Source organism: Cupressus sempervirens, chromosome 1 (assembly GCF_028749045.1).
Source record: "Cupressus sempervirens isolate cs-2001-9-10 chromosome 1, ASM2874904v1, whole genome shotgun sequence".
In the NCBI taxonomy this organism is placed as follows: domain Eukaryota; kingdom Viridiplantae; phylum Streptophyta; class Pinopsida; order Cupressales; family Cupressaceae; genus Cupressus; species Cupressus sempervirens.
In genome coordinates, this window is record NC_143118.1 from 389,294,632 (window position 1) to 389,321,550 (window position 26,919).

A 26,919-nucleotide genomic window follows, 5' to 3' on the forward strand; every position below is an offset into this window, starting at 1 on the left:
ATTCTTGGTCATTGTATAAATACAAAAAAGTCAAATCAATGACGATGCAACTTGAATTAATCACTATAGAACTTGTGAATTCTCCTTCACTACTTGATAGGGTGTCTCAACAAGATAAAGGTATCTATATGTTTAGGGGAAATAGTTTAAAAGTTAAGTTAAAGATGACCTATTAAGTGAAAGCCATGCAATACCTATCATAGAAATACCTAACCAACACCATTAATGTAGATGAGGAAAATAACTAAAAATTCTTAAAAATAGAAAAGATAGGGTTTCTCAACACGATAAAGATATCTTGATGTTGAGGGGAAAGGATTTCAATGCTATGTTAAAGATGACCTATAAAGTGAAAGCCAATATTTAAGCAAAAGTTGTAAAGGTGATTCATGTCTTGGGTTTGTTCTCTTGAAAGGAAGATTAAATATAGAACTACAAAGTGAAAGCTAGGACTAAAGAAAAAGATGTGAGGACAATTCATGCATGGGTCTATTCTCATAATCCTAGAAAGGTAACCCAGATGTAATAGGAGACATTGGAAGCACAAGAGGTGAATATCCTATTGAGTTAGATACCAACACATCAGACTAGACCTAAAATAATCCATAAACAATATTGACACTTCATAATGAACTCGAATTGACCTTAACACTGGAGAAAAAGAAGAGTTACCTCAAACAACCACCCTCTATTCCAATAAGATCAGTTGTGCAAGATGAGAAAAAATGATCCCTATTTGTGTAAAGCAAAAAATACATAAGTTGATGTGTAATCTTTTTGATCATGAAGTAGAATTCATTTATAATGAGCTTGATCATGCATGAATTCATTCTAATAATCCAAGAAAGCTCAAATGCATACATGTTGACAAAAGCTTAAGCCCAAGACTAATATATGGACTCTAGGGATGATAATTGCATATTGGCATAGTCTATTAGAATAAGATTAGTTGTACAAGATGAGAAAAATGACCCCTCTTTCTGTAAAGCAAAATTACATTAATTGCTAGGTAACTTTTTTATTATCATGAAGCGACATTCATGAGGCATGAGCTTGATCATGCACCAGCCCATTCTAATAATCCTAGAAAGCTCAATTGCATACATGCTCAGCTAAGCTTATGTACAAGACCAATATATGGACCCCAGGGATGATAAGTCTAAATATAAATCAAATGACAATAAAATGTAACCTAGACGACAATACTCATGAATATTCACATCAAGTGAATGGGCTACTGAATTAGCTACCAATACATCAGAACAAACCTAAATTCAACCATAAACAATAATGACACATCACCTCAAATGACCTTAAGAGCACACAATTTGAAAGCACGTGAAGTGAATGGCCTATTCAATTAGATACCAACACATCAAAATAGACTTGAAATGATCTGTAAACAATAATGGCACATCAGAATAGGCTTGAATTAACTATCAAATAATTTTAGACTCCTAATTAGCTTTTAATAATGAGAGGCCTTAGAAGCACAACTTTCTATGAATGGCCTATTGAATTAGATACCAACACATCAGAATAGACCTGAATTGAACCCTAAATAGTAATGACACATCATAATAAACTTGAAATAACCATCAAATAATTTTAGACTCCCACTTGGCTCGAAAGCACAATTGTCTTGGATGCACAATTGTAGACATTTTAAAAACACGTGAAGTGAATGGGATACTAAATTATCTACCAATTATGCACAACCCTATAAGCTATTTTATGGAAGCACAAAAGAATTACTTGAAACCCAAAAGTGTGTCAAATCATCTCCTTCCAAGATCACACCACATGATATTGTACATGTTGTGGTTCCGCATTTTGATGTTTGGGCAAAACAATACGGTAAAGATCCCAACAACAACTTCTCTTAAGTTTTGCTTCTGATTTATTTTCCAAAATTTGGTCAAGGAATGATTTGAATTCGAAGAACCAATTGGGTTATGTGTATTTTGAACTATAAAAAATTTTGGTTGTTGTGTTGAAATTTTCCTATTTGGTTTTTTTCCCATTAGTATTTCAAATCACTCTTTTGATCACTTATGTGATTAGGTAGAATATTTGTCAATTCTAAAACGAGTTATAGGTTTATGGATTGTGAAAATCTTGTAACTGATTTTAGATGTGATTAGGCACAATATTTGTGAATTCAAAAGTAAGAGTGGCAACTTATGAATTGCATGAAAGTATGATAACATAAATGAAGACTTGTTCCATGATGTGATTAGACAAGAATTATGTGAACAAAACAACAACATCAACAAGTTTTATGTATTGTAAAATCTGATTTGTGAACTCAAAAGCAAGAGTGGTAGCTTTGTGAATTGTGGAAATCTAATAGCAAGATTTCCTTGACGTGATTAAGCAAGGTATTTATGATTTCAAAAATAAGAGTGAGAGTTAAATGAATTGTAAAATATGGTAATAGTAATTAAATCTTGTCCCCTAATGTCATTAGGCAGGCTATCTGTGAATCCAAAAATAGAGCAACAACCTTATAAATTGTGAGCTTTGTGCATTGTGAATATCACAATGGTAAATAAAATCTTGCTCTCTGATGTGATTAGGTAGGATATTTGTGTATTGGTTGGGCAGTGCAGCAAGGCTTGTGGTTCATGACCAATATATTACAAAGTAGATTATGTCCAACAAGTCTGGGCATTACAAGAAGCTCAAGTTCACAATTCAATTGGAATGCTTGACTAGAACTTATAGCCTTGCACTATCTGAAGGAGAGCAATGGGCTCATCAAAGGAGGCTTCTCAAACATTTAGTGAGTGTTATCAAAACAATATTAGCTTTATTGGTTCCATGATATACAATAAGTTAAGTTTTTTTCTAATGCACTTAGACATCCAGAGCCATTTATTCTAGTAGAATTAATTTATGCCTACCTATGTGACAGGTAGCTGATATTTTGCAATTTTAATTATTGAAAATTAAAACCACATAGAATTGCAATTTCATTGTGGAAAAGGAGAATCGACAGATATACACATACCTGTATTATTGTGATGGTGACCTGAAATGATTTGTAACCAATTAGAGGACTTGGATGCACAATTAATTTGTAGACTTTAATTACACATAGTGATATATCTTCGAGGAATGGATGACCAAATTATACATATTAGGAAAACCCCAATACAAATGATAGGGCCCTATAAATCTTGCCAAACAGAATTGATAGTTGAAGGGAATGTATGCTAGAGCTGCAAGAATATTGCAAACAAATAGCAATAGTAACAACAATTGACCCATGGGACCCAAGAGTTTTCATGATTAGTAAATTTTATAAATTGTTTGACAAAACTAATGAGTTCATTGGAATTTGCATGAAGAAAGGAATATGTGTTGAAGCACTCAACATTCTTTTTTGGGACTCAAGAATTGTCCTACTAATTTAAGAATGATTGTGGGTAAGCATTTTCAAGGAGGGGAGATTGTAGTGTTCATACCCTTTACATAAGATAAATCTAGCATTAAACTCATGTGAGCAAGGTGTGATGGACCTTGGACACTTCTAATTAGTTAGCAAGTAGATATAAGAATTTTACATAGTAATTAGTAGTTCAATAGTTAGATTTGTATATTCTTGTTGATAAAATGAATGGCATTATGAAGGACATATTGATGAAATCCAAAGCAATAATCCTATCAAGGAAAATTGTCTTATTTATAAGACCTTACGATTTTCCATCAAGCAGTTACATAGAACATTAGTGAAGGATTGATGGTGATATGAAGGATTATTAATACATGAAGAGCATAGTGGAGGACCAAGGAAATCAAACCATGTCTATTCACAAGCTCAAGAGCCAAGACAATTTCATTAAGTTTTAAAGGAAAATCATTATGAGATAACAACAAAGGCAACTTATTAGAGAAAATTATGTTGTTCAAATCATAAAGCAAGCCATAGAGGTCATATCCTTGACAATTGTTAATCAATGAGGACTGAAGAGTGCATCAAGCAACTTCCTATATCAATTTTGTCATAGAAACAGTTGATTACATTGGGCAAACATAACATAGGCATCATTATCATATTGAATCAAGTAGTTTAAAACAACCATATTGATATACACATCGAAACCTCCACACAATGAAGCATATTGAATATAAGGCAATACAAGATTAAATGACACAGTCCATGAACTCATCATCAATTATGATATACTTAACAATCAACAAGAAGAATAAACATAATTGTTCAAGATAAGACAAGCAGAGAAGAATGCTAAACTTAAATCTAAAAGGGAACTGAAATCCCTAGAATCACAAATCTGGTAGGCAGAAATTGTAAAATGTTGGAGAAAAAAGTTAATTTAATTTCATTAATTAATTTCTCCCTTCTTAAGATTTCCCTTTATGTGCTTTTTGCATTCTCTATTTAATGATTAATTAGTAATTATTAAATAGATTTTACCTTTTAGGTTACCCTTTGTAACTTTTTAGGTTACCCTTTCGAGTTTCAATCTCCTTTTATAAGGATTGATCTTTTGTAATAATCAACATCTTTTCTTTGTTTGAGAATACAATTTGCATGTTTTCAGAGCAAACCCTTGCCTCCTCTTGTCTTTTTCTTCTCTATGACAGGTTTTCTACATATAGGTATTCGAGGGCTTCTTGGATTTGATTTGCGTATTTGCTCAAATCCTTCATGGGATCAGAGCTAGATCTGTTATAGCTTATTCACTATTTGGAGAAAAAGGGAGAACAGGGGTTTGATAGATTAGATCTGGAGTTTTTTATGAATTTCTTAAGAAAATAGGGGGTTATTGATTTTTAGAGCAGTTTGAGGCCAAATGGTGTTCACAGATGGATCCAAAAGGCATCAAAATCCCTGTTGCCATATAAAGTTCATTTGTTTTGGACAATGTTGATTCGGGAGGGAACATTTTTTTGCCCAAAAGGTCATATAGCATCTTGCATGCAATCTGAGGCATGCTTTTTGTAAAAAAATCACAAAAACATTTAGGTTTTTGTTGCAGTGATTTAAAAAACACTGTCGATAGTCATTGAAACTGCTACTAGTTGCATTAACAACCGCGGCCTCACAGATCGCTACGACTCCCATGACCCTCAGTGGTTATCGCTGGCCGCTGCCGCTAGTGAAGCCACCTCCCTCCCACCACCACCGCTATGGCTCTGTTGCCCAAAGTGCTACCAGGCCATCACTCCGCCAGTGGCACATTTTTCTTGATTTAAAAAAAAAAAAAAAAAAAAAAATTTATGCATTTCCAGAAGTCCTGTCAGTTTTTTCATGATATCTTGAGTATACAGATGTCTTTTTTCGATCTAAAAAAAGTGCCAGAAAGCTAGTTTTAAGATGGAGATAATGACATAAGAGTTTTCTAGTTTTGATGCAGTTTGGTTTCCTATTTGGACAGTCAAAGCTGGATGTTCTATTTTTCACTCCGGAGGGCATATCTTGAGCATCTCATCTCCATTTTTTGAAAACATTATATTTTTGGAAAGTTGGTTTAGTTTTCTTTCCATAAATGCTGGTTTGTCTTCCATATTCTACTTTAAGCTCTTTCTATTATAGTTTTTTTCTTTATTGCACTATGATGGATATCTTAGGTGTTTTAGGTCTAGGGATCGTTTTCATGGATTGGGATTTCTTCTTTTGGGTTGTACTATCTGTTGTATCAGCTATTTTCCCTTTCTGATCATTGTTGATATCATTTGTAAGTACATTTATGCAAACACATTGAGATAAGGTGTCACTCCTTGCATTTTTGGGATCTTTTTCATCATTGTGACTTATTGTACTCGCACTACATTATAAAGTGCCATGGGGGATAGTTGTTTTCCTTTTAGTGCCCTCTTCTTTTTTCAAATGAGTGTCTCTTCCATGACATTAACCCCATGATGTGTCAATGACATGTGCCTTTATAGGTGTTTGTACCTCTTCCTCACTCTCGATGTTCTTGGTTCTTTCTATTTTGCAAGAGATATTGGCCCACTTTCTCAGTTGCCTATCACCTCACCCTTGTTTGCATTAGGGGGGGTTCTTTTGTTGTTTCTCATGCTTTGTTGGTTTGATGGAGTGAGCTATGTATTCAGTATTTGATCCCATGTTTGAGGTGATTGTAATGGTTGGATACCTATGCATTTCGGTGAGATGGATCATTTACCATATAGACACTCTTCTTTTGTTTCTACTTTGGTTGCAACCTTCCATGTTTGATTGATCAACTCTTCAGGCTTTGGTGTTTCATGCCATCTGTATCTTCGAGTTCAATTGTTTTCTTTTCTGTGCCTCCTGATTTGATCCAAATTACAACCTTCTCTACCTAGTTAGGTTCTATTTTAATGGAGGTTCTTCATATCAACAGTTACTTTTGATAGAGTTTGCGACTTCTTTATGCTTTTTTGATGTTTCTTCATGATCACTCTTTGTTCCTATTTTCTAGAACATTCCTCTAGTTGGAGGCTTCTGCAGTCCTTCACTAGGTTTTCAACTATCTCTTTTTGGAGTAAAGTATTTCCAATTGGGTTTTCTCTATTTCTTCATTTCATAGAAATTTGGTTGTGATTGGGTACCTCATCAGGCCTTGTTCTCGGGACCCAAGTTTGCTATTAGCATTGCATTGTAGTTTCCTTTCTCTTTTTGCATTGTTTGTAACTATATTGTTGCTCATCTAAGGGGGGGTGTTAGAGAAAAAGGTTAATTTAATTTAATTTATTATATTACCTTTTCTCCCTTCTTAAGATTTTGCTTTATGCGCTTTTTGTATTCTCTATTTAATAATTAGTTAGAAATTATTAAATAGCTTTTACCTTTTAGGTTACCCTTTCAAGTTTTGATCTCCTTTTATAAGGATTGATATTTTGTAATAATCAACATCCTTTCTTTATCTGAGAATACAATTTGCATGTTTTCAGAGCAAACCCTTGCATCCTCTTGTCTTTTTCTTCTTTGTGATTGGTTTTCTACATGTAGGTATTTGAGGGCTTTGTGGATTTGACTTGCGTATTTTCTCAAATACTTCAAAAAATGGCAGTTGATGACAACACTAACACAAACCATATTTTCACCCAATTTATGGAGTTTTCTTCCCAATTTTTATATGAGGAAATTTTTTATATTGTGCTTTCATGAGTTTTCTCACTTGGGTACACTCACCAATAAATCCAAACAAAAGCACCCCAAAAAATACCCTAGATGATTACACAAGTGTTTCGCATCCAAATCCAATTCCAAAATGAATTGTACCTAGGTATGGATAGGTTCTTTTGCCAATTCAATAATATAGAGTTCACTTGGTTTCTAAAAATGATGTTCAATAATCAACACACATGCCCATTCACCCTATTTGCTATGGACATTGTGACACATGTTTATGCTTTATGGCTTGGCTTTGGCCACTAGTCCATATTCTTTCATACAGTTTGGCATACTGCAAAATTCTACAATATATTTTGGACAAGTGGAACTGACTTAATATGACTATGATGTGGACTCAAAGTTCCTAGAATTGAGTGAAAGAACAAACATAAAGAAAAAATTGGGTCTTATAATTTTTTATACATGATCACTACTCTTATGTGAAAGTTTACTCTATGACAGATCATAACTATATAATCGTTTTCCAAGAATCAATGGTTAAATCTAAAGAAATTTTCATGATTAGTAGTTGAGAAGAACACATCTTACACACCATCCTTAACCACAAGATTAAGCCTTCAATTTCATCTTTCAAGTTGAGATAACTGGTCTCTTGTCAACCATCAAAATGAAAGTGACCTGGGTCATAAGGTAAGTTAAATGTAGCAGGGGCATTTTTAATTCCGTTCTCATTTTATTTATCCAAAGGATGATAAATTGACAGATGATGGAAAATACCTTTTCTTTTTGCATTTCATCTAGAACTCTTATATTAAAGAAATGGTGAATCAATTTATTAGTTAAAAATCCAAATTCTAATTTGGGGCAGTACACTTACCTTTGATAGGTGTAAACAACCTAAACCTTTATTTATAATTAGAAAAAAATCAGAAATTCTAGTTTCACCAAAAAATGTTGAACTAATTTCACAATACACTACACAGATGTGGGAACTCTTAGTTGAAGTGAGACTTTTTGAAAACTTAGATGTTCAAGGTAGGTATTTAGGCAACCATGTTTACTTTTACTGTAAAATTGAGATGTCCAAGGAAGGTATCTAGGCAAGGTAGGTATCTAGGAAACCATGTTTACTTTTATTGCAATTTTTGATTAGTATCTATGGGCTATGGGCCCTTGCACCCTCCAATCTTTCCCAGACCTATCCCAATTCAACCTTGGCAGACAATATATATTGAAATCTCAAGTTACAGTTTGGAACCCATGAGGCACGACACCTGGGAAAGCTTAATAATCTCTTCCTACTCTAAATGAAAGCTCACAACCACATTACACACATCTAGGGGAGGAGAATCTGAAGAAACAAGCGGTAGAATGACCTTTTCGATAGAAAATTTATTTAATTTCATTAAACAAAAATAGGGGATTCCCCAAGGATGAACACCTGCAGAACAATTAAACAAAGAACAATCTAATTTCATACACATATGAAAGACATGAAATAACAGAGCACAATCAGAGGCACATAACAACAAAACCGAAGAATCCAAGAGAAAGATGAGTTAACAAGGAAAACCTGCTACTGTGTTGAATGGGTGCAAGGTAAGATTGATATCTTGCCATATACTATAACCTTCCGAACCATTCCAATTCTTGGAAACAAAGAGTCCACATTAGAAAGAAAATCCACACAAAATAAACTATCAAACACTACAACCACTACAGAACTAGGGCACGACAAACCTGTTTTGTTGCGTCTCACAATGTGTTTGATCTTTCCACAACCACTCTAAGGAACCAATTTATAGTGCTGTAACACTACCGACTAAAATATTGGTCACCAAACTTGCATTAATCTTGCTGCCTCTGTGCCGGAAGCATGTGTCGCATGGTTGGATGTAATCAAAACCCTATCACCACTGCGACAACAGTAAGAATCGAAACAACTTGATGGCTTGTGGTGGCCAGAAGAATAGGTGAGAAGGCAATCCACACAACTCTGTTCGAAAGAGCTCCGTGTTGATCCCCAACCATTCTAAATCCTAGGGTGAACCGTTTGTTGGGTTGAACAAGACACTTCTTGACAAAGGATCCCCAGAGAAGTAGCCTATCGACTAAAAATAAATGAAAGTTAGACTATATTTTTAATTCAATTATCTTTAAAATCCACTACAAAACTATAATCAAACACAACATAAATAATTATAAAATGAATAAAAGTTCTATATTTTTTAAAAATTTACATATTTGAATTTAATTACATAAATTTCACCATCACCAAGTTGAAAGCGGCTAATTACTTTCTACCTGAAAGTGATCGAATTCTGACAATTATCGATTTCAGCTAACCATGCGAGAAGGCCCACGCTTTTCAATTCCTCGACACAGGAGAAAATCAGGAACTCAATGGGTCGTCTAGCGAGCCCCTACTTGTTTGCTTACAATGCAACACAGGCATGCGGGTGGTATGTATCGGTCGATTTGACTAGGAATAATTCAGATTCCCCGTCTAAATACATCGATGAAATATGGTTTGCACTAATGCAGGACACTGGCACTGGTAAAGCTGATTCTGAACGTCTTTTCGACAAATTCCTTTGATGGAGCCTATGCGGCCTCTGGTGAACTGATATGTAACCATCCATTCATTCTATCCCTTGCTTTTACACAACTTTTGCAATGTTGACTACGGACTAAAAGATTGACTGCTATAAGTGACTTTCTTCTCTTGTATTGATTTTCAGGTCTATTGCAGTTCTCTGCAGTCATGGAAGTCTTTCATTCAGTTATAGGTAGCCTTTAATTATCTTTAACTGCAAATGTGTTTGTTCCATCAAATAATGTAAGTTTGGGTGTGCCCATCCGCAAATTCGAACTTCTGTCTTATCCAATATTATTTTGCTATAATTTTCAAAGCTTCAGTAAACCCCAATTCCAAGTGATGTATTGAATGTCAATTGAAATTGTGAGATTATGCCCTGTTTAGAGCAGCAGCAAAGAAGTAATGATGTGTATGGTATGCTTGATGGAAGCAAACAGTTAGGGAAGGCCGTTTGAAATTTACTAGTAGAAACTGTTGCGTTCAAATTTCTTGTGATTAGATTTCTTATTTTAAATGCCATTTCGCCTATTTGGTCATCAGACTTGTAGCCTTATGAAAATTAGAGAGCACGTAATACATATTGACGAGTTCGATAGAGTTGCAAATTTATCACAGGCTAGGAGGCCTTATGATGATTATGCAAATTGTTTGAGTGTACGCGTGCATAAGAAAGTAGGTCGTTTCCTTAGCCATTAAAATTGATATGATTTGACGTTTTAAATTGATGACTTGTTTTGTATAATAGGTATAGTGCCCAGTAGAGTACTTCCAGTCCTGATGCAATGGGGAGGACGCACACATTTTGTGGTAGCCATTGTCAGACAGATTCCAGAGGTAATCCTAATTCTGTTCAGTTTACTTCCTTTGTTATAGATTAGGGTAGCTTTGTGCGATTGAAAGAATTTAGTGTAAACTATCATGCATCCTCGTCCTGAAGAAATATTGCAAAATGTGCTTATTTGTCTTGGAACATTTGTCTCAGCCTTTCATCCGAGCCACATGGTTGTCATGTGACACGTAGAAAATTGTGTTTGGTTAGCTGGGAAGGATGGAGACATTAGAAGGTGGCCAAACAATTTATCTTGACTTTCCTAATTTCAGCTTTTGTGTATGCTTCTACAAACAGACCTATTATATGGAACGAGTCCACATGATTAACCATCCGAAGTTGAATTTGTTGATCCACCCTTGTTAAGCTGCCTTGACTTGTCTGCAATATATTTTGTTTTAATAACTAGAGCACATTAATGATTAGACCAAGTGGATGTATGTGTTTCTTGACATAGTCTACAGTTCAGTTTAAAAGCTTGAAATAATAACCCATTAACATTTCAAAAATTTGACGTGATTGTCAAGTAGGATGTTATGTCCTTGTTCTATTGTGGCTAAACTGTCTTAAAGATTGGAGCAGAGAAAAATTTGGAATATAAAATGCATCTACCCTAATGGACTGTTCTATTCAAGCCCAAAACAGACTTTAATGCATTTGGCTCTTGTAGGCATTTTGTAAGTGTGATAGCCTATCTATATAGAGATAACATATACAAGGCCTGCAAGAGCATAAAAGGCATTGATGTAAGGCATTATGCAATGGTATGAAAGCCTCTCTTGGTCATTTATTAATCCTTAGTTGTGATGCATATGTCCCTGTACCTAAGAAAAAAATTAAGTTAGAAAGAAAAGCAGAAAAGTATATTTTCAGTGGACCAAAAAAAATGTTAAGGGTTATAAGCTTTTGATTTTTTTTTTTTCTTGGAAAGTGGCTCATAATAGGATATGGTTTTAAAAGATATCAGAGGTTCTAGTGCTGGACAACCAAAGGAAAGTGAGGAGAAAGGTGACAAAATGGCTAAGGTACAATTTGAAATAAAAAGAAGTTAAACTAATACCTGAAAATGAACTTGTTCAGGTTGGTGCATAAGAAGAAGAATATAGATTAATAAGGCAGTTTGGATGGGAACTCGGAAGATAAAGAATTCCACTCCCCACCCTTAAAAAGCTCCACAAGAGAAAGCAACCAACCAGAAAGGTATAGTCCTGATCATAGTTCAAAATATCGTTATCGGCAACTTATCACCGCGGGCAAAAAATGATATTGAGAAATATCGGAGATAAGTTAGTAACTTCTTGGGAAATATCAGGAACTTTAAATCTAACTTTCTGGTCAAAATTCTGTTTTTCCAATATGGAACCTTCTTTCTCCTCTTTGCCCTTTCTATCCTTTCCAAATCTGTTTTTCAAATCAAAAAAATGTTTGTTGCTCTTTTTGGGCCATCACTACCTTTACCAGACCCATGGGTGATAAGTATGCCTGATTCTGTGATAAATAACCAAATATTGCTGATATTTACCTGTTTTCTCAGCTTTAAATTCCATCTTAACCTTGATAAATTGACGTAGTTTATCTGGATGCAGAAAATGTCGCGATAAGTATACTTATCGCAGATGTACCTACGATATTTTGAACTATGGTCATGATTATTTCTGATACATTTTTGCTTTATCTGCCACTTATTATGATCCTAGAACTGTGCACAAGGTTTTGTCATCAAAGGAGAGCAAGTTTTGGTAAAGGGCCATGAGTGAAGAGATAGTGACTTTGACAAAAACTAGACTTGGGATCTAGTGGAGCTACATCACAGAAAGAAAGTCAAGGGGCTTCAGAATAAAATTCAGTTCAGAAGAAAAATTAAAAAATCTTACAAATTCTCTTACTAGGTTAATTTACACAGAAATTTGCTTGGTGAAGGAGAGCTATAGGCATTTTTACCCCTAGAATCTAGCTCATGATTTGATCATGGTTGTGATCCCTTATGCAACATATACAACAAGTGGGAGATTGTACACCTTGCATGATCAACATTTATTGTCAATGGCTACAGGGGACACCGCACTTGGGTAATTCAATATTTTCATATCTACTTGATGTATGTGAAATTGGAAATATGTATTTATTTAAGGGACCACATGAAGACATGCATTGAGTTGGACTTTGAATAGTACAAAGTTGGCACCATTCTCTAGGTGGAATCTATTTAGCACCAAAATGTGAAAAATCACCTTGGGCAGGTGAAAACTCAAGGAGGCGTGTAAATGGTCATACCTGGATGTCATTGGGAGATGTAACCATGGTTTTGGAAGATACCACTGTGTTTTCATAAATTTCTCAACTTCATAAATAAGAGGCTTATGATAGTATTTTGACATGGTATTGCTTTTGGTAAGGAGGTGCTGCTACTAATCTGCTATAATTGGAGCATTGAGGTCACGAAAGTCAACTTGTTCACAGTGTAGGAATACCATTTTACTGATGGTATAGTGCTGGATATAAATTTGATACTGGATTTTTTCCTGAAATCATTTTCCAAGGCGAGTTTGGTGTACACTATGTGTGATTGCTTCAATTTATTTGCTGATTCACATTTATGGTTCAGATTTGTGGTGATCATAAGTATAATGTAAATCTGATTTAAAACAACAAATTAAATCCAAAATAAAATCTCTGTATATCTTTTCCTCTTCAACAGCTTAAGCTGTTGTCCACCCCCCACTCCCGCCCTCCCCTTATCATTCAATTCATGAAACAAATCCCAGCATTTCTTGTTGTCCCCATTCCAGAAATGCCATGGGGAATGTTTGTTTTCCAAACAAGCAAAATCTCATAGTCAGATAAAGATCATTCAGTGTGAGAGGAACAATAGAAACACAAATTATACTCTAAATTCAGTCACAGAGAATATTGATTTATGCCAATTCTATGTAAGTCAATTTTGAGTATAAATTGTGTTTCTGTTCTTCCTCTCACTCTGAAAGACCTTTATCTGATTATGAGATTTGGTTCTCACAATGGGTTTAGAAATTTGTTTGGAATACAACCATTTCCCATGGCATTTCTGGAATGGAGACAACAAGAAATGCTGGGATTTTCTTTATGAATAGAAATGTAGTTTGGGGAACAAAAGCTGTAGAGGAAAAAATATAAAGATATTTTCTTTAGGATTTAATTTGCTGTTTTATATCAGATTTACATTAGACTTATGATCACCACAAATTTGAATCAGCAAAAAAAGATAGAAACAATCACACAGTGTTCACATAACACCAAGATCATCCTTCAAAAATGTTTCAGGAAAAAATCCAGTATCAAATTTGTATCCAGCACTATACTATCAGTAAAATGGGATTACTATACAATGGACAAGTTGATTTTATTATCCCAAATGCTCCAATTCTAGTAGATTTGTAGCAGCACCTCCTTAACCAAAAACAATACCAAAACTCTATCACGTTGGGAGATTTATGAAAACAAAATGGTCTTTTCCAAAACCATGGTTACTTCTCCCAATGATGTCCAAGTATGACCCTTCACACGCCTCCTTAAATTTTCAACTACCCAAGGTGATTTTTCACATTCTAGTGCCAAAGGTACCACCTAGAGGATGGTACCAACTTTGTAACTCTTTAGAGTCCATCTCGATGCATGTCTTCATGTTGTCCCTTAATTAAATACATATTTCCAATGCTAAATCAAGCAGATATGAAAATATTGAATTACCCAAGTGCAGTGTCACACACAACCGTTGACACTAAATGTTGATTATGCAAGGTGAATCTCTATTCCAACAATCTCCCATTTGTTGTATATGTTGCATAAGGGGTCGCAACCATAATTAAATCATAAGCTAGATGCTAGGGGTAAAAATGCCTATAGCTCTCCTATACCAAACAATTTTTTGTGTAAATTAACCTAGCAAGAGAATTTGACACGTCTTCTAATTTTTCTTCTAAACTAAATTTTATTTTGAAGCCCCTTGACCTTCTTTCTGTGAAATAGCTCCATTTAATCCCAAGTCCGATTTTTGTCAAAGTCACTATCTCTTCATTCATGGTCCTTGACCTAAACTTGCTCTACTTTGATGACAAAACCTTGTGCACAGTTCCAAAATCATAATAAGTAACAAATAAAGCAAAAATAATCAGAAATAATCGGGACTATACCTTTCTAGTTGGTTTCTTTCTCTTGTGGAGCTTTTTAAGGTTGGAGAATGGAACTCTTTATCTTCCAAGTTCCCATCCAAACTGCCTTATTAATCTATAATCTTCTTCTCGTGCACCAACCTGAACAAGTTCATTTTCAGGTACTAGTTTATCTTCTTTTTATTTCAAATTGTACCGTAGCCTTTTTGTCACCATTCCCATCACTTTCCTTTGGTTGTCCAGCAGTAGAACCTCTGATATCTTTAAAAATCATACCCTATTATAAGCCACTTTTCCAAGAAATAGAATTCAAAAGCTTATAACCCTTAACCTTTTTTTGGTAACCAATGAAAATATACTTTTGTGCTTTTCTTTCTAAGTTAATTTTTTCCTTGGATACATGGACATATGCATCACAACTAAGGATTATTAAATGACTAAGAGAAGTTTTCATAACATTCCGAACCTCATGAAGTTGTGTCAACAAATAAGTCTAATTTCTGAACCCATGCTTTTGATGTTGTCTTTCCAGATCAATCATAATAAGGAATAGTAAGTTTCCCAGCCTTTCTCCACAAGTCATTAGTATGTGCTTTTACACCCCTGTGATGTCTATGCTTCATTTATAGGTCCACATAGTCTCTGATAGATATATCAGCCTGAAAATTTGGACCTGCGTACCTTCAATCTTGTATAAATTGATCTTGCTTTTCATTTAATGTAGGTTCATTTTCAGCTTATGGTTGGACTATAGGAGGAAAGATAGGCGTGAGAGATCTAGTATTAGCTTTTCTAGTACGCTGATTTGCACTCCTGTCATTTACTGAATTGTCAGCTTGACAATTTTTTTTGATAAGTATTAATCTTATTTATTCATAAAGTAAATGTTTACATTTGCGAAAAAACGCCTTTAGCCTGGATATTCCTTTACAAACCCCATGCACACAGAAGCCACCTAAGCACCTACCCATCGACACATCACCATCCAAAAACTACACAGAGACAAAAACAAACATTGTAGCCCTACTAAACAAAAGGGGCATACTGATTGATCACAACCCCCACCACAAGCTTACTCCATGAACCCCCATTTTGCTAGCATCTCCTCTCTGGTTTCGTTGACCATAATCCCGCCAACGGTCTCTAGTTTGGTCTTCTTCCTTCCTAGTACGGGCCACAACATCTCCCGAGGAATCTCCCCTACATCCCACTCCCCAATCTTGCTTGGCATATGCTTTTGTTTACATTTGCACTCCTCCATGAATGCTAGCAATTCCATCCATGCTGTCTTGGTTTCACTCATCTGTTGCACAATGGGTGTTGAGGTGCCAAAAAACAGAAAAGGTTGGAAGCCTTCCGCTGCCCCTTCAACACGATTCCATCGTCCCACAGTTGTATGGTAATCCACGTCAATCTTTGCCATGTCCAACCACCACATAACTCCAAGACACCATTTAGGCTCAACGCATAACTCCACCATTAGCTTGGTTATTAGTGCCACCATTGTTGTTGTTGTCACCAACATATCCACCAAGTGTGCAATACGCTGATTTATTTTGTGCTTGCACCAATTTATTTCTCATTGCATCCTAACCAATGTAATTAGAATGTTGATTGCAAGATCCTCTTCCGCATCTCTAACACCCATGTTAACTTCTATCTTCGTAGAAGTAGAGTTTTAGAATCACTTGTTATACTTCTTGAAGATGAGTCCCAGTGCAGACAAGTATTTTGAAAATGGTTTGACATTCTGTAGCTTGTGGGGACTTCCATTTCCTCTATTCTTTGCTATTGTATCACTGCTCTCTTTTGCTAATAAGAAACACCAGCTATCAAGAAAACCGTATTTGATACCATCAATGCCCAATCACTACAACAAAAGACTGGCCTGATTGTGAGGGTAGCATCCACATGTAATAAGGTTGGCTCTGCAAACATTCCACCCAAGCATCAATGATTTGACAACCCCATATAGACATATGACCTTTGGGGCATTTCTCACCGATGTTAGGACACCATAAGTCATCACATTGTGAATTTTGATCTAGACACCTTGAATTTGATATCATTAAGTCCCGACCACAATATCGAAAGATTGACTTCATGATGGGGGCGATACCCATAAGTGTTAAGGGTGGCCCGCAATTATTCCACCCAAGCATTTGAGGATTTATGATAACCACTTTTCTCAGTTCTGGTATGCTTGATTGTTTTGAATGATGCCTATATTCGAGCTTTGTGTTTTGCGTCACACCTTTTCAAACTGAGTCCTTGTATCCTTGATTGTTCTCAATGATGCCTATATACAAGCTTTTTGCTTCGCTTCACACCTTTTGAAACTAAGGACTAACTTAATTAGTAGGCAAATTGGAAGTGTTTGTCACCGCATCATTTCAATAAAGTGATCTCCTAGCTTTGAAAGTAAGGTCGTTGCCATAAATTAGTGAACCATGGGGGTGCCACCCCCCACCCTACCAAAAACAAAATTGCCACGTTTCGAGGTGGGGACGTTTTGGGGAGGCAGGGAGACAATGAAACATGCTGTCATTGCTGCCAAGACTTCGAGGAGAGTGAGGATGTTGGATGTCCTTGGGACATCTTGGGGGCTCTGGAAGTCCCCTAATCATCTTGGGGCCACTTAGGAGTCTCCCATAGCCTTAATTATAAAAACAAACCCTAAACAAAAATTGGTAATAAATGTGAAAATAACATTCATGATGAAGGTTGTGAGTGTTGGAGGCCTTATTTGTGCTTGTTGGCAGGGACTGTGCTACTCGACCCTACTCCTGATGATGCTAGGGGCACTACCCTTGGAACTTGTCGTGGAATTCGCTCTTAAACCCCCACAAGGATGTTGCTTCTTGAGCTTGCTGGGGGCTCTACCTTCAAACTCCCACAAGGGGCATTATCCCTTGATCTTCATGGGAGCTATAGCCCCAATCCCTTGTGAGAGGCACTGCCCCTTGACCTCAAATTTCTACTCACCATTCTTATTGTTAATGCAATCATTGCCATGTTTTTTATGTTTATTAGTTTATACTTCACTTAGTATGCCAAAGTTTCATTTGCAATTCTTATTCTTGACTTTCTTTGAAAGCTCCAAAACTTGGACAGCCATTGTTAATGTTGAATTTTCAATGCACTAATTTTTATATTGTTTAATTTTAATTAGTGTGAACTTTTAAACTTGTTCAAAAAATCCCCAAGGTCGGCCAACATTATGAGACTTGAGTAAATTTATTTGGAGGACAATGTAGACATTAATTTTGGTGCTAACATATGATAATTTTCTGAGGTCAGTTCGGTTGGCAAGGACATGACAAAATCAACATTATAGCCCCTTATTATGTATAAAAAAGGACAAAAATGCTCAAAACTTACCAAAAACTGTAAAAAGAATTTGAATTCTTATAAAACGATGTGAAAAAGCTCTTAAAAATATTGCCGAAAACTTGAAAAAGATGAAAGAATTAAGCACCCTTGATGATTAAATCTTCTTTGAGTAGCATTTCATAGCCTATTGGTGGTTGAAAAGCACAAAAATATTGATACGGGGAGGGGGTGAAAAGGCAAAAAGCCATTTTTTTGCAATTTGTTGCCTCCATTGTTGTCGACTGGGGTATTATTTGAAAACCTAAATTTTGAGCTCAATTTTGTTTTTCTAATTTTAGATTCTTGGTAGGTTTTTGGAGAGCTCAACTGGGTTGTCATTTGTTTTTTCTGGGTGCCTCGATTTTTGAGCCGGTGGATCCGAAAACTGACAACATTTTCTTTCTGGGTTTTTTTGAGCTCTCTTTTGGGCACCCCTTCAAATTTTTTGTCTTCCATTTTTTGGCTCGAAGAATGTGCCTTCACAAATTTTCATGCTTTTTCATTGAAAAACTTGTTGTGGCATCCTTGACTAATATTCTACTCGAGGGCAATTCAAAATTCAATGGTCGAAATTATAGCACATGGAAGCAGCGGATACTAGCAATCTTTGAGTATTGGAATACCGATCAAATTGTTCTAGGTGTTACAAAGCATCCAATTGCATCTAGTACTGATTAGGATACATGGGATCTCAATAACCAGGAGGCGGTAATGCTTCTCAAATTATTCGTCGCTAATGATCAACTCCCTCAGATTTCATCCTGCAAAAGTACTGTCAAGATATCAGAGCATTTGAAGAAACTTCATGAGACTTCTAGCAAAAGTTGAGCTTTTTTCTTGAAGAACACTGTTTTCTATTGTCATGGATGAGTGAACATCTCTTCAAGCTCACCTGAATAGGATTTAGGAAATTTGTGATTAGTTGCTTGCCATTGGTCAAGGTGGAGGAAGAGGATATTGTGGTCATAACCCTCAAAAGTTTGCTGAGCTCCTATGAGCATTTTATGGAGACTCTCAACATCATGTCTATTGGTGTTGATCTAAAGTTTACGGATCTCTGCACACTTCTGCTTTTATAAGATCAGTGGAAACAACAATTCGGTAGCAATTCTAGCTCCACCTCCACAGAGAAAGCCTTTGCTACTAAATCTTTTTTGAAGGATAAAGGCAAGTCTTAACAGTCTTCTTAGTAGAAGTCCTTTTAGCTTTAGAAGGCTCCGGAAGAAGAACATTCAATGCAACTATTGCCACAAGTTTGGTCACATGAAGGTTGAATGTTAGAAATGCTTAGCTGCCCAATCTAAGTAATTAGGTCCGAAGCCCAAAGTGAATAGTGCATAGCACACGAAGTAGACATAATCTGCCTTTTACGCTTTCATTTTTAAAAGGCTTGTAGATCATGTGAAGTCGTCTAGTTGGTATATTGATTCAGGTGCCTCTCATCACTTCACCCACTGCAGAGACTGGTTCACTGACTACCAACCTTTCTTAGATTCTATTATTTTTGGTGGTAGAGAAAAGTACACTGTTGTCCGCAAAGGCAACATTCAGATTCAATTTGCTGGGAGGAACCTCATTTTCATTGATGTGTACTACATTCCAAGGATGAGACTAAATCTACTCTCAGTTAGTTAGTTGCTGCGACATCCTCTATAGTTGGATGTCACCTTTAGTTCACATTAGTGTACCATCACTGGTAGGGCGACTTAGTCTATTGTTGCAGTGGATCTTGAGGATCATGGTCTTCTCCGACTTACTGATTCTGGTGAGTCTTGGGACTTAGCTTTGGCTGCTCAACAGTCTTCTGTTAGCACACTTTGGCATCACCGGTATGGGCAATTAAATGTGCATTATCTCTCTCAACTTGCTCGGGAAGAGCTTGTTCTAAGTTTGCTAGAGATTTAGATTACAGACATTCTCACCAAGCCTCTTGGTCCTGATAAGTTTGTCAAATTTTGAGGACAACTTGGTGTTGTGGATAGATTAACCATTAAGGGAGGGTATTACAATAATAGATAAGCTTCTATTATTAGTTAATGGTTATCTGTTTGTAATCTATTGTAAATATTAAAATGTTTCTAATATTTAGTTAGTTGTAGTTATCTGTTAGCTTTCTTTAGCCTTCTTTTAGCTAGAATAGAATATTTCTATTCTTGATGATCGTTTCCTAAGGAAACATCAATTTATTCTTTTGTATACATTGACCTTTTGGTCTTTGTTAATAACAAGCAAGTATTTTACCAATTATTTCGTAATAACAACCTTCTCCTTCAAATAATGATACTTAATAGGAATGTACTTGGTACGAGAGTGCATGACGGGGTTCTTAGAAATATCAATAGCGCTGGTATTATTGCAGTATATGCAAATAGGATCATTAAATTGAATCTTGTAATCAACCAAAGTGTTCTTCATCCAAATTACCTGAGTGCAACATGAAACAATAACAATGTATTTAGCTTCAGCAACTTCAGCTGTAGATAAGGACGTGCAAGACTAATTCTTGCTCAGCCAAGAAACCAAATAACCACCTAGGAAGAAGGCACAACTACATGTGCTCTTCTTGTCATTCACCGAGCCACCCCAATCTGCATCTATAAGGCTGTTAGAGGCAAATCAGAACTTTTTGGAAACCAAAGACCATATTCAACAGTCCCTTTCAAGTATTTAGAAATCCTCTTAACAGCTGAAACATGTAGTCGCTTGGGTGATACTTGAAAGCATGCAACATAACCAACAACTTGTAGAATACCTGATCTAGTAGTTGTAACAAATAACAAGCTTCTTACCATTGACCTGTAAAAGGTTTGATCAACAAAGGGAGCTACATCATCCTTACTTAGCTTGCATCCGATTTCCATAGGAGTGCTGACCGGATTCCTATTCTCTATTTTAAATCTTTTGTGTAACATATTTAGCTTGTGAAGTGAAATACCTTCTACTGATCGACTAATTTGCAACCCAAGGAAGTAAGACAATTCACCCATCATAGACATTTCAAATTCACTTATCATGCAATCAGCAAATTCCTTGTTGATTTTGGATGTCACTACCAAAAATCAGATCATCAACATAAACAACAACTATGAGAATGTTGTTACTTTCCTCCTTGACATACAAGTTGGTGTCCACATATCCTTTCTTAAACCCTTGCTGCTGTAGATAGTTGTCCAGCTAGTCACAGCAAGCTCTAGGAGCTTGGTTAAACCATAAAGTACCTTTTTCAGCTTGCTCACATAATCCAAATTATTATTTAGCACAAAGCCTTTTGGCTGCTCAATATGAACTTCCTCATTTAGATCACCATTTAGAAATGCTGATTTAACATCCATTTGAAGAACTTTAAAACCTTTCAATGAAGCATAGGCTAGAAACATTCTAATAGCTTCTATTCTAGCTACGGGTGCAAAATTCTCCTCAAAATCAACACTTTCAACTTGTGAGTACCCTTTACAAACCAAGCGTGTCTTACTCCTTATGACTTTACTTTCTTTGTTCAACTTATTGTGAAACACCCATTTTGTCCCAACCACGTTCTTGTCCTTGGGTCTTGGCACAAGCTCACAAGTATTGCTTTTGTTGATTTGCTCTAACTCTTCCTTCATGGCTACAATCCAATTCTCATCCTTGGTTGCCTCTTCATAACATTTAGGTTCATACAAAGACATCAATGAAAAATCATCATCCTCATAGTAATTAACATCCTTTATAGTAGTCCTTGTTCTCTTTTCAGCTATTACTTGATCTAAGAGATGATTCTTTTGAACAAACTTAGGAATTTTGAATAAAGAGGAATCACCAATTTCACTTTGAGTATCATGCTTGGAATGCTCATGCGAGGTTCCAGCGTCATCATGTGAAGAGATTTCACTCTCACTATGTGATTGTGTCTTTTCTTTGGCATTTTCAACACCATTGCTGGTTGTTCCAGCTTGTGTGGGTGGAGATGAAGTAGGTACAAAAGTGCTGGTCTGAACTTTTCTTTAGTAATATTGTCCACAATTTCACTAGAATTGTTAGTAACCTCATGAATATTAACATTAGTGCTTTCAACTATTTTATGTAATCTATTGTTGTAACATTTAGAGGCTTTACAATTTGAGGAGTATCCAAGAAAAATCCCTTCATCAGCTCTAGAATCAAACTTGCCCAAGCTATCTTCATCTCTTCTAATATAACATGGGCTGCCAATTTTAAAAAAAATACTTGACTGTAGCTGGTTTACCTTTACAAAGTTTGTATGGTGTCTTGTTGACCTTGGACCTCAACAAAGACCTATTTTGAATATACACAGCTGTATGGACATCTCTCCAAAATGTATCACTCACTTTCCTTTCAATCATCAAATAACGTGCCATCTCTCAGACTGTTCTATTTTTCCTTTTCACAATGCCATTTTGTTGTGATGTTCTTGGAGCTGAAACCTGTGTTCTAATACCATGTAGTTCACAAAAGCTCATAAATTCATTAGAAGTGAATTCTCCACCATTATAAGAACACAAGCATTTGATCTTCAAATCTATTTTATTCTCAACTAAAGCTTTATAATACTGTGAATTTATCCAAGGCTTCTGATTTTTCTTTTAGAAAAGCAACCTATGTTATGCAAGTATGATCATCAATAAATAGCATAAAATATTTCTCAACTTGAAGGCTTGCTGTCTTTGTCCACAAAGGTCCGTGTGAACTAGCTCGAGTGGTTTGCTGTGGTAAATTCTTTTGGTTTGAAGGAAGCTCTTGTTTCCTTCCCTTCTTCACAATTCTTGCAAACAATATCAGTTGGCTTCTCTACCTTTGGCATGTCTCTAACCACTTCCTTCTTGCTGATCTTGACCAAATTGTCAAAATTAATGTGCCCAAGATGCTTGTGCCAAAGCCAAGCATCATCCATACAGCTTAAACAACAAGTTTCAACATTATAGTCCTCAAGAATGTAAAGATTGTTAGCTTCCCTAGTTGCATTTGCTATGATGTCTTGTAATGACCCCATCTTTTAGCCTTCACGTTCTCCAAAGTCTAAGTGGGGCATAAGAGGAAATTAAATTAATTTCTTATAAAGTCATTAAATAAATTTAAATTAAAAATTAAAAGTAGACTTTATATTTAATTAATTTAATTAATTATTGTATTACAAGGGAGAAGCCTCTAGAGTGTGTATTAATTATTGGAAAGGTGGAAACCTCTAGTAATTTAATTTTCTAGAAGCACAATTAATTATTGTATTGCAAGGGAGGAGTTTCTAGAGAGTGCATTAATTATTGGAAGGGGGAAGCTTCTAGCAGTTGCAATTAATTAATGTTTTAGTTCCTTCTAGAAGGGTGAAGGAAAATGATAAATAGGGGTGAGAGTCTCATTTTTGAGCATGAGATTTTTGTGAATGACATTTGATAAGAGCTTGGATGTGTGAATCACATATCTTTCTTGGCAATAGAGGAGGTTCATCCTCTCTTGTAACATTCTTGACGTCATTCCCTTGGGGTTTGGCCTTTGGAATACATTGCTTTGTACTTGATTTCATCATTTTGAGAATTAATAGAATTTCAGCATTGGTTCCATCTTCAGTTTGCATAAAAAATCTATTTTGGCAGTTGGTTCAGTTTTTGGGCATTCTAGGGTGCCTATTGCAGTGGTATCAGAGCCCATTATAGTGTTATCAGAGCTATAAGTCCTTGCATCCTGTGGAGGTCTTGTAGGGAATTTGGTATCAGAGCTGTCCTGGGTTATTATAGTGGTATCAGAGCATGCTTGCAAAGTGCTTCACAAAGTTATAATTGGTGGGTGCCCATTACAGTGGTATCAGAGCCCATTACAGTTGTATCAGAGCTCATTACATGTCTTTCCCTTTCTTTATAATGCAAGAGTTTGAATTAAAACGAAGATCATACCCTTGATCACATAGCTGACTCACGCTGAATAAATTATGTTTCAGCCCTTTAACATAGGTTACATTTTCAATAATATTTTGACCATTATTCAATAAAAGATTACTTATACCAACAATTTTAGCAGAATAACTACCAACAAATCTTACTTTCACTCTTCATTTGTTTTATGGAATGAAACTATTAGGATAATAGATAAGCATCTATTATTAGTTATGGTAATCTATTTGTTCTATTGTAAAGCTTATGTTTTTAACATTTAGCTGTAGATAACTATTAGTTTTCTCTTAGCTAGAATAAAAAGTTCCTATTCTTTACAATTGTTTCCTAAGGAAACATCATTCCATTCTTTTGTATATGTAGACCTCTCAATCTTTGTTAATAACAAGCAAGTATTTTACCAATTACTTCATAATATGGTATCAGAGCCAATACTTCATTTTTTTTAGAAAAAAATATAATTTCTTTTTGAAATTATTTGCTAAAGATTTTTCGAAATTATTTTTGAGATTTTCTCTAAAGCCCGTCTTGGGTTTCTGTTTTTTCGAGAAATTCCTCTATTCTCACCTGGTTCTTGGGTAGGGTTTGAGGATCTGAAAATTGTGTTCATCCGAAAAGGTCTTTTTTTTTATCAGTGGTCGTTTTTCTTCTGTTTGCAACTGGTAATAATTGTGCCCTCTTTGCACAAATCGGGACTTAATCTATAAACATCGCTCTCTCTGCACATCAAGTCTTCTTCAATCGATCTCTTTGCAAATCGTGGCTGCAGTACAATGGGTTTTGCTTGCGATTTGCTCTACAAATTGTGTCTAGAAACATCGCGATTTTCTGCCTGCAACTCACAATTTTCTGCCAGCAAATTTGTGACTACACAGGCTTCCTTGTATGCTCACGCTGCAGTTGCTAGGACTCATTATTTTCTACAAAATTGCAGCATCCACGGGCTATTTTCTAAGGTTGTGCATCCATTTTTCAGTTGTGGGTTTTTTGGGTAAAGAAATCCTTCTCATTGTATCACATCTTCATTCTCTTTGCCGCCTTAGCTAAATGCCCCTCTGTGAAAAAAACAGAGATTTTGTTTTACCAAAAAACTCCATTTTTCTGCAAACTTTGATTTCCATGGCTGTCGACTAGGGTTTTACTCGAAAAAACTACTTTTTGACCTCAATTATCTTTTCTAATATGAGATTCTTGATGGGTTTTTCGAGAGCTCAATTGGGTTGTCATTAGATTTTTTTGGGTGCCTTGATTTTTGTGCCTCAATTTTTGAGAGCTGCTCTAAAAGTCAACAACATATTCTTTCTGAGTTTTCCAAGCTCTCTTCTGGGTACCTCTTCAAAAGTTTTGGGTCTTCCAGTTTTTTGCCTCGAAAGATGTGCCTTCATAGATTTTCACGCTTTTTCGTTGGAAAACGTGCTATGGCATCATTGACCTATATTTTGCTCGAGAGCAATTCAAAATTCAACAGTTGGAATTATGGCACTTGAAAGTAGCGGACCAGGGCAATTTTTGAATATCGGAATATCGATCAAATTGCTCTGGGTGGTACACAGTGTCCGATTGCCCCTTAGATCAAGATAAATGGGATCTGAATAATCAGGAGGCAGTGATGCTTCTCAAATTATCCACGTAGCTGATGATCAACTCTCTCAGATTCCATCTGGCAAAACTACTGCCGAGATATGGGTACATTTCAAAGGTCTTCATGAGACTTCTGACAAAAACAGAGCTTTCTTCTTGAAGAGGACTCTGTTTTCTATTATCATGGATGAGCCAACCTCTCTCTAGGATCATTTGAATAGGATTTAGGAAATCCGTGATTAGTTGCTTGCCACTGGTTGCAAGATGGAGGAAGAGGACATTGTGGTTATCACTCTCCGGAGTTTACCAAAGTCCTACTAGCATTTTATTGAGACTCAACATCACGTCTTTTGGTGTTGATCTAAAGTTCATTGATCTCTGCACGCTTTTGTTTCAACAAGATCTGTGGAAACAACAATTCAATAGTAGTTCGAGCTCCACCTCCACAGAGCAAGCCTTTACTGCCAAATCCTTTTAGAAGGATAAAGGCGAGTCTCAACAGTCTTCTCAGTAGAAGTCCTTTGCTCCAACTTTAGAAGGCTCCTGTAAGAACATTCAATGCAACTATTGTCACAAGTTTGGTCATATGAAGGTTGAATGTCGGAAGCACTTAGCTACCCAATCTAAGCAATCAGGTTCATAGCCCAAAGAAAACATTGTAGAGCACATTGAACAGATGAAATCTGCCTTTTACGCCTTCATAGCTAAAAACCAACAGATCATGTAAAGTCGTCTGCATGGTACATTGATTCAAGTGCCTCTTGTCATCTCACCCACCATAAAGACTCACTGACTACTAGCCTTACTTTGATTTCGTTATTTTTGGTGTCAAAGAAGAGTACATCGTTGTCGGTTAAGGCAACATTTAGATTAGTTTGTTGGGAGGAATCTCATTTTTCTCGATGTGCACTATGTTCCAAGGATGGAACTAAATCTACTCTCAGTTAGTCATTTATTGCGATATTCTCCACACTTGGATGTCACCTTCAGTCCACATTAGTGTACCATCACTGATAGGGCGACTCAGTCTATTGTTGCAATAGGTCTTGAGGATCATGGTCTTTTTTGACTTATTAACTCTGGTGATTCTCGAGACATAGCTATGATTGCTTGGCGGTCTTCTGTTAGCACACTTTGGCATTGGTGTTATGGGCACTTAAATGTGCATTATCTCTCTCAGCTTGCTTGGGAAGAGCTTGTCCTCAGTTTGCCAAAGATTCAGACTCAACAACTTGGAGTTTGTGATGCATGCTAGGCTGGGAAGCAACATTGAACACCTTCTACTAATGGCGATTCATGGAGAGTTTCTCAGGTACTTCAGCTTGTTCATGCCGATATCTGCGGTCCTATTGCCACTCCTCCTGTTCTTGGGTCCAGATATTTTCTGTTGTTTGTCGATCATTTTAGTAATAAAATGT

At 36.0% G+C, this 26,919-nt stretch overlaps 1 protein-coding gene across 1 annotated transcript in view; it reads left to right on the forward strand.

Annotated features, from left to right (window-relative positions):
- Window positions 1–9,382: 9,382 nt before the first annotated feature.
- The window catches only part of LOC149577926 (Protein-tyrosine phosphatase-like, PTPLA), an 81,121-nt gene continuing 63,584 nt past the window's right edge, over window positions 9,383–26,919 (forward strand). Inside the window, exons 1-4 of the mRNA XM_089826529.1 lie at window positions 9,383–9,552; window positions 9,635–9,720; window positions 9,832–9,879; window positions 10,435–10,523. Of these exons, the coding sequence (XP_089682655.1) occupies window positions 9,494–9,552; window positions 9,635–9,720; window positions 9,832–9,879; window positions 10,435–10,523 (282 nt within the window). The 5' untranslated portion in view covers window positions 9,383–9,493. The remainder of the gene's footprint in view (window positions 9,553–9,634; window positions 9,721–9,831; window positions 9,880–10,434; window positions 10,524–26,919) is intronic.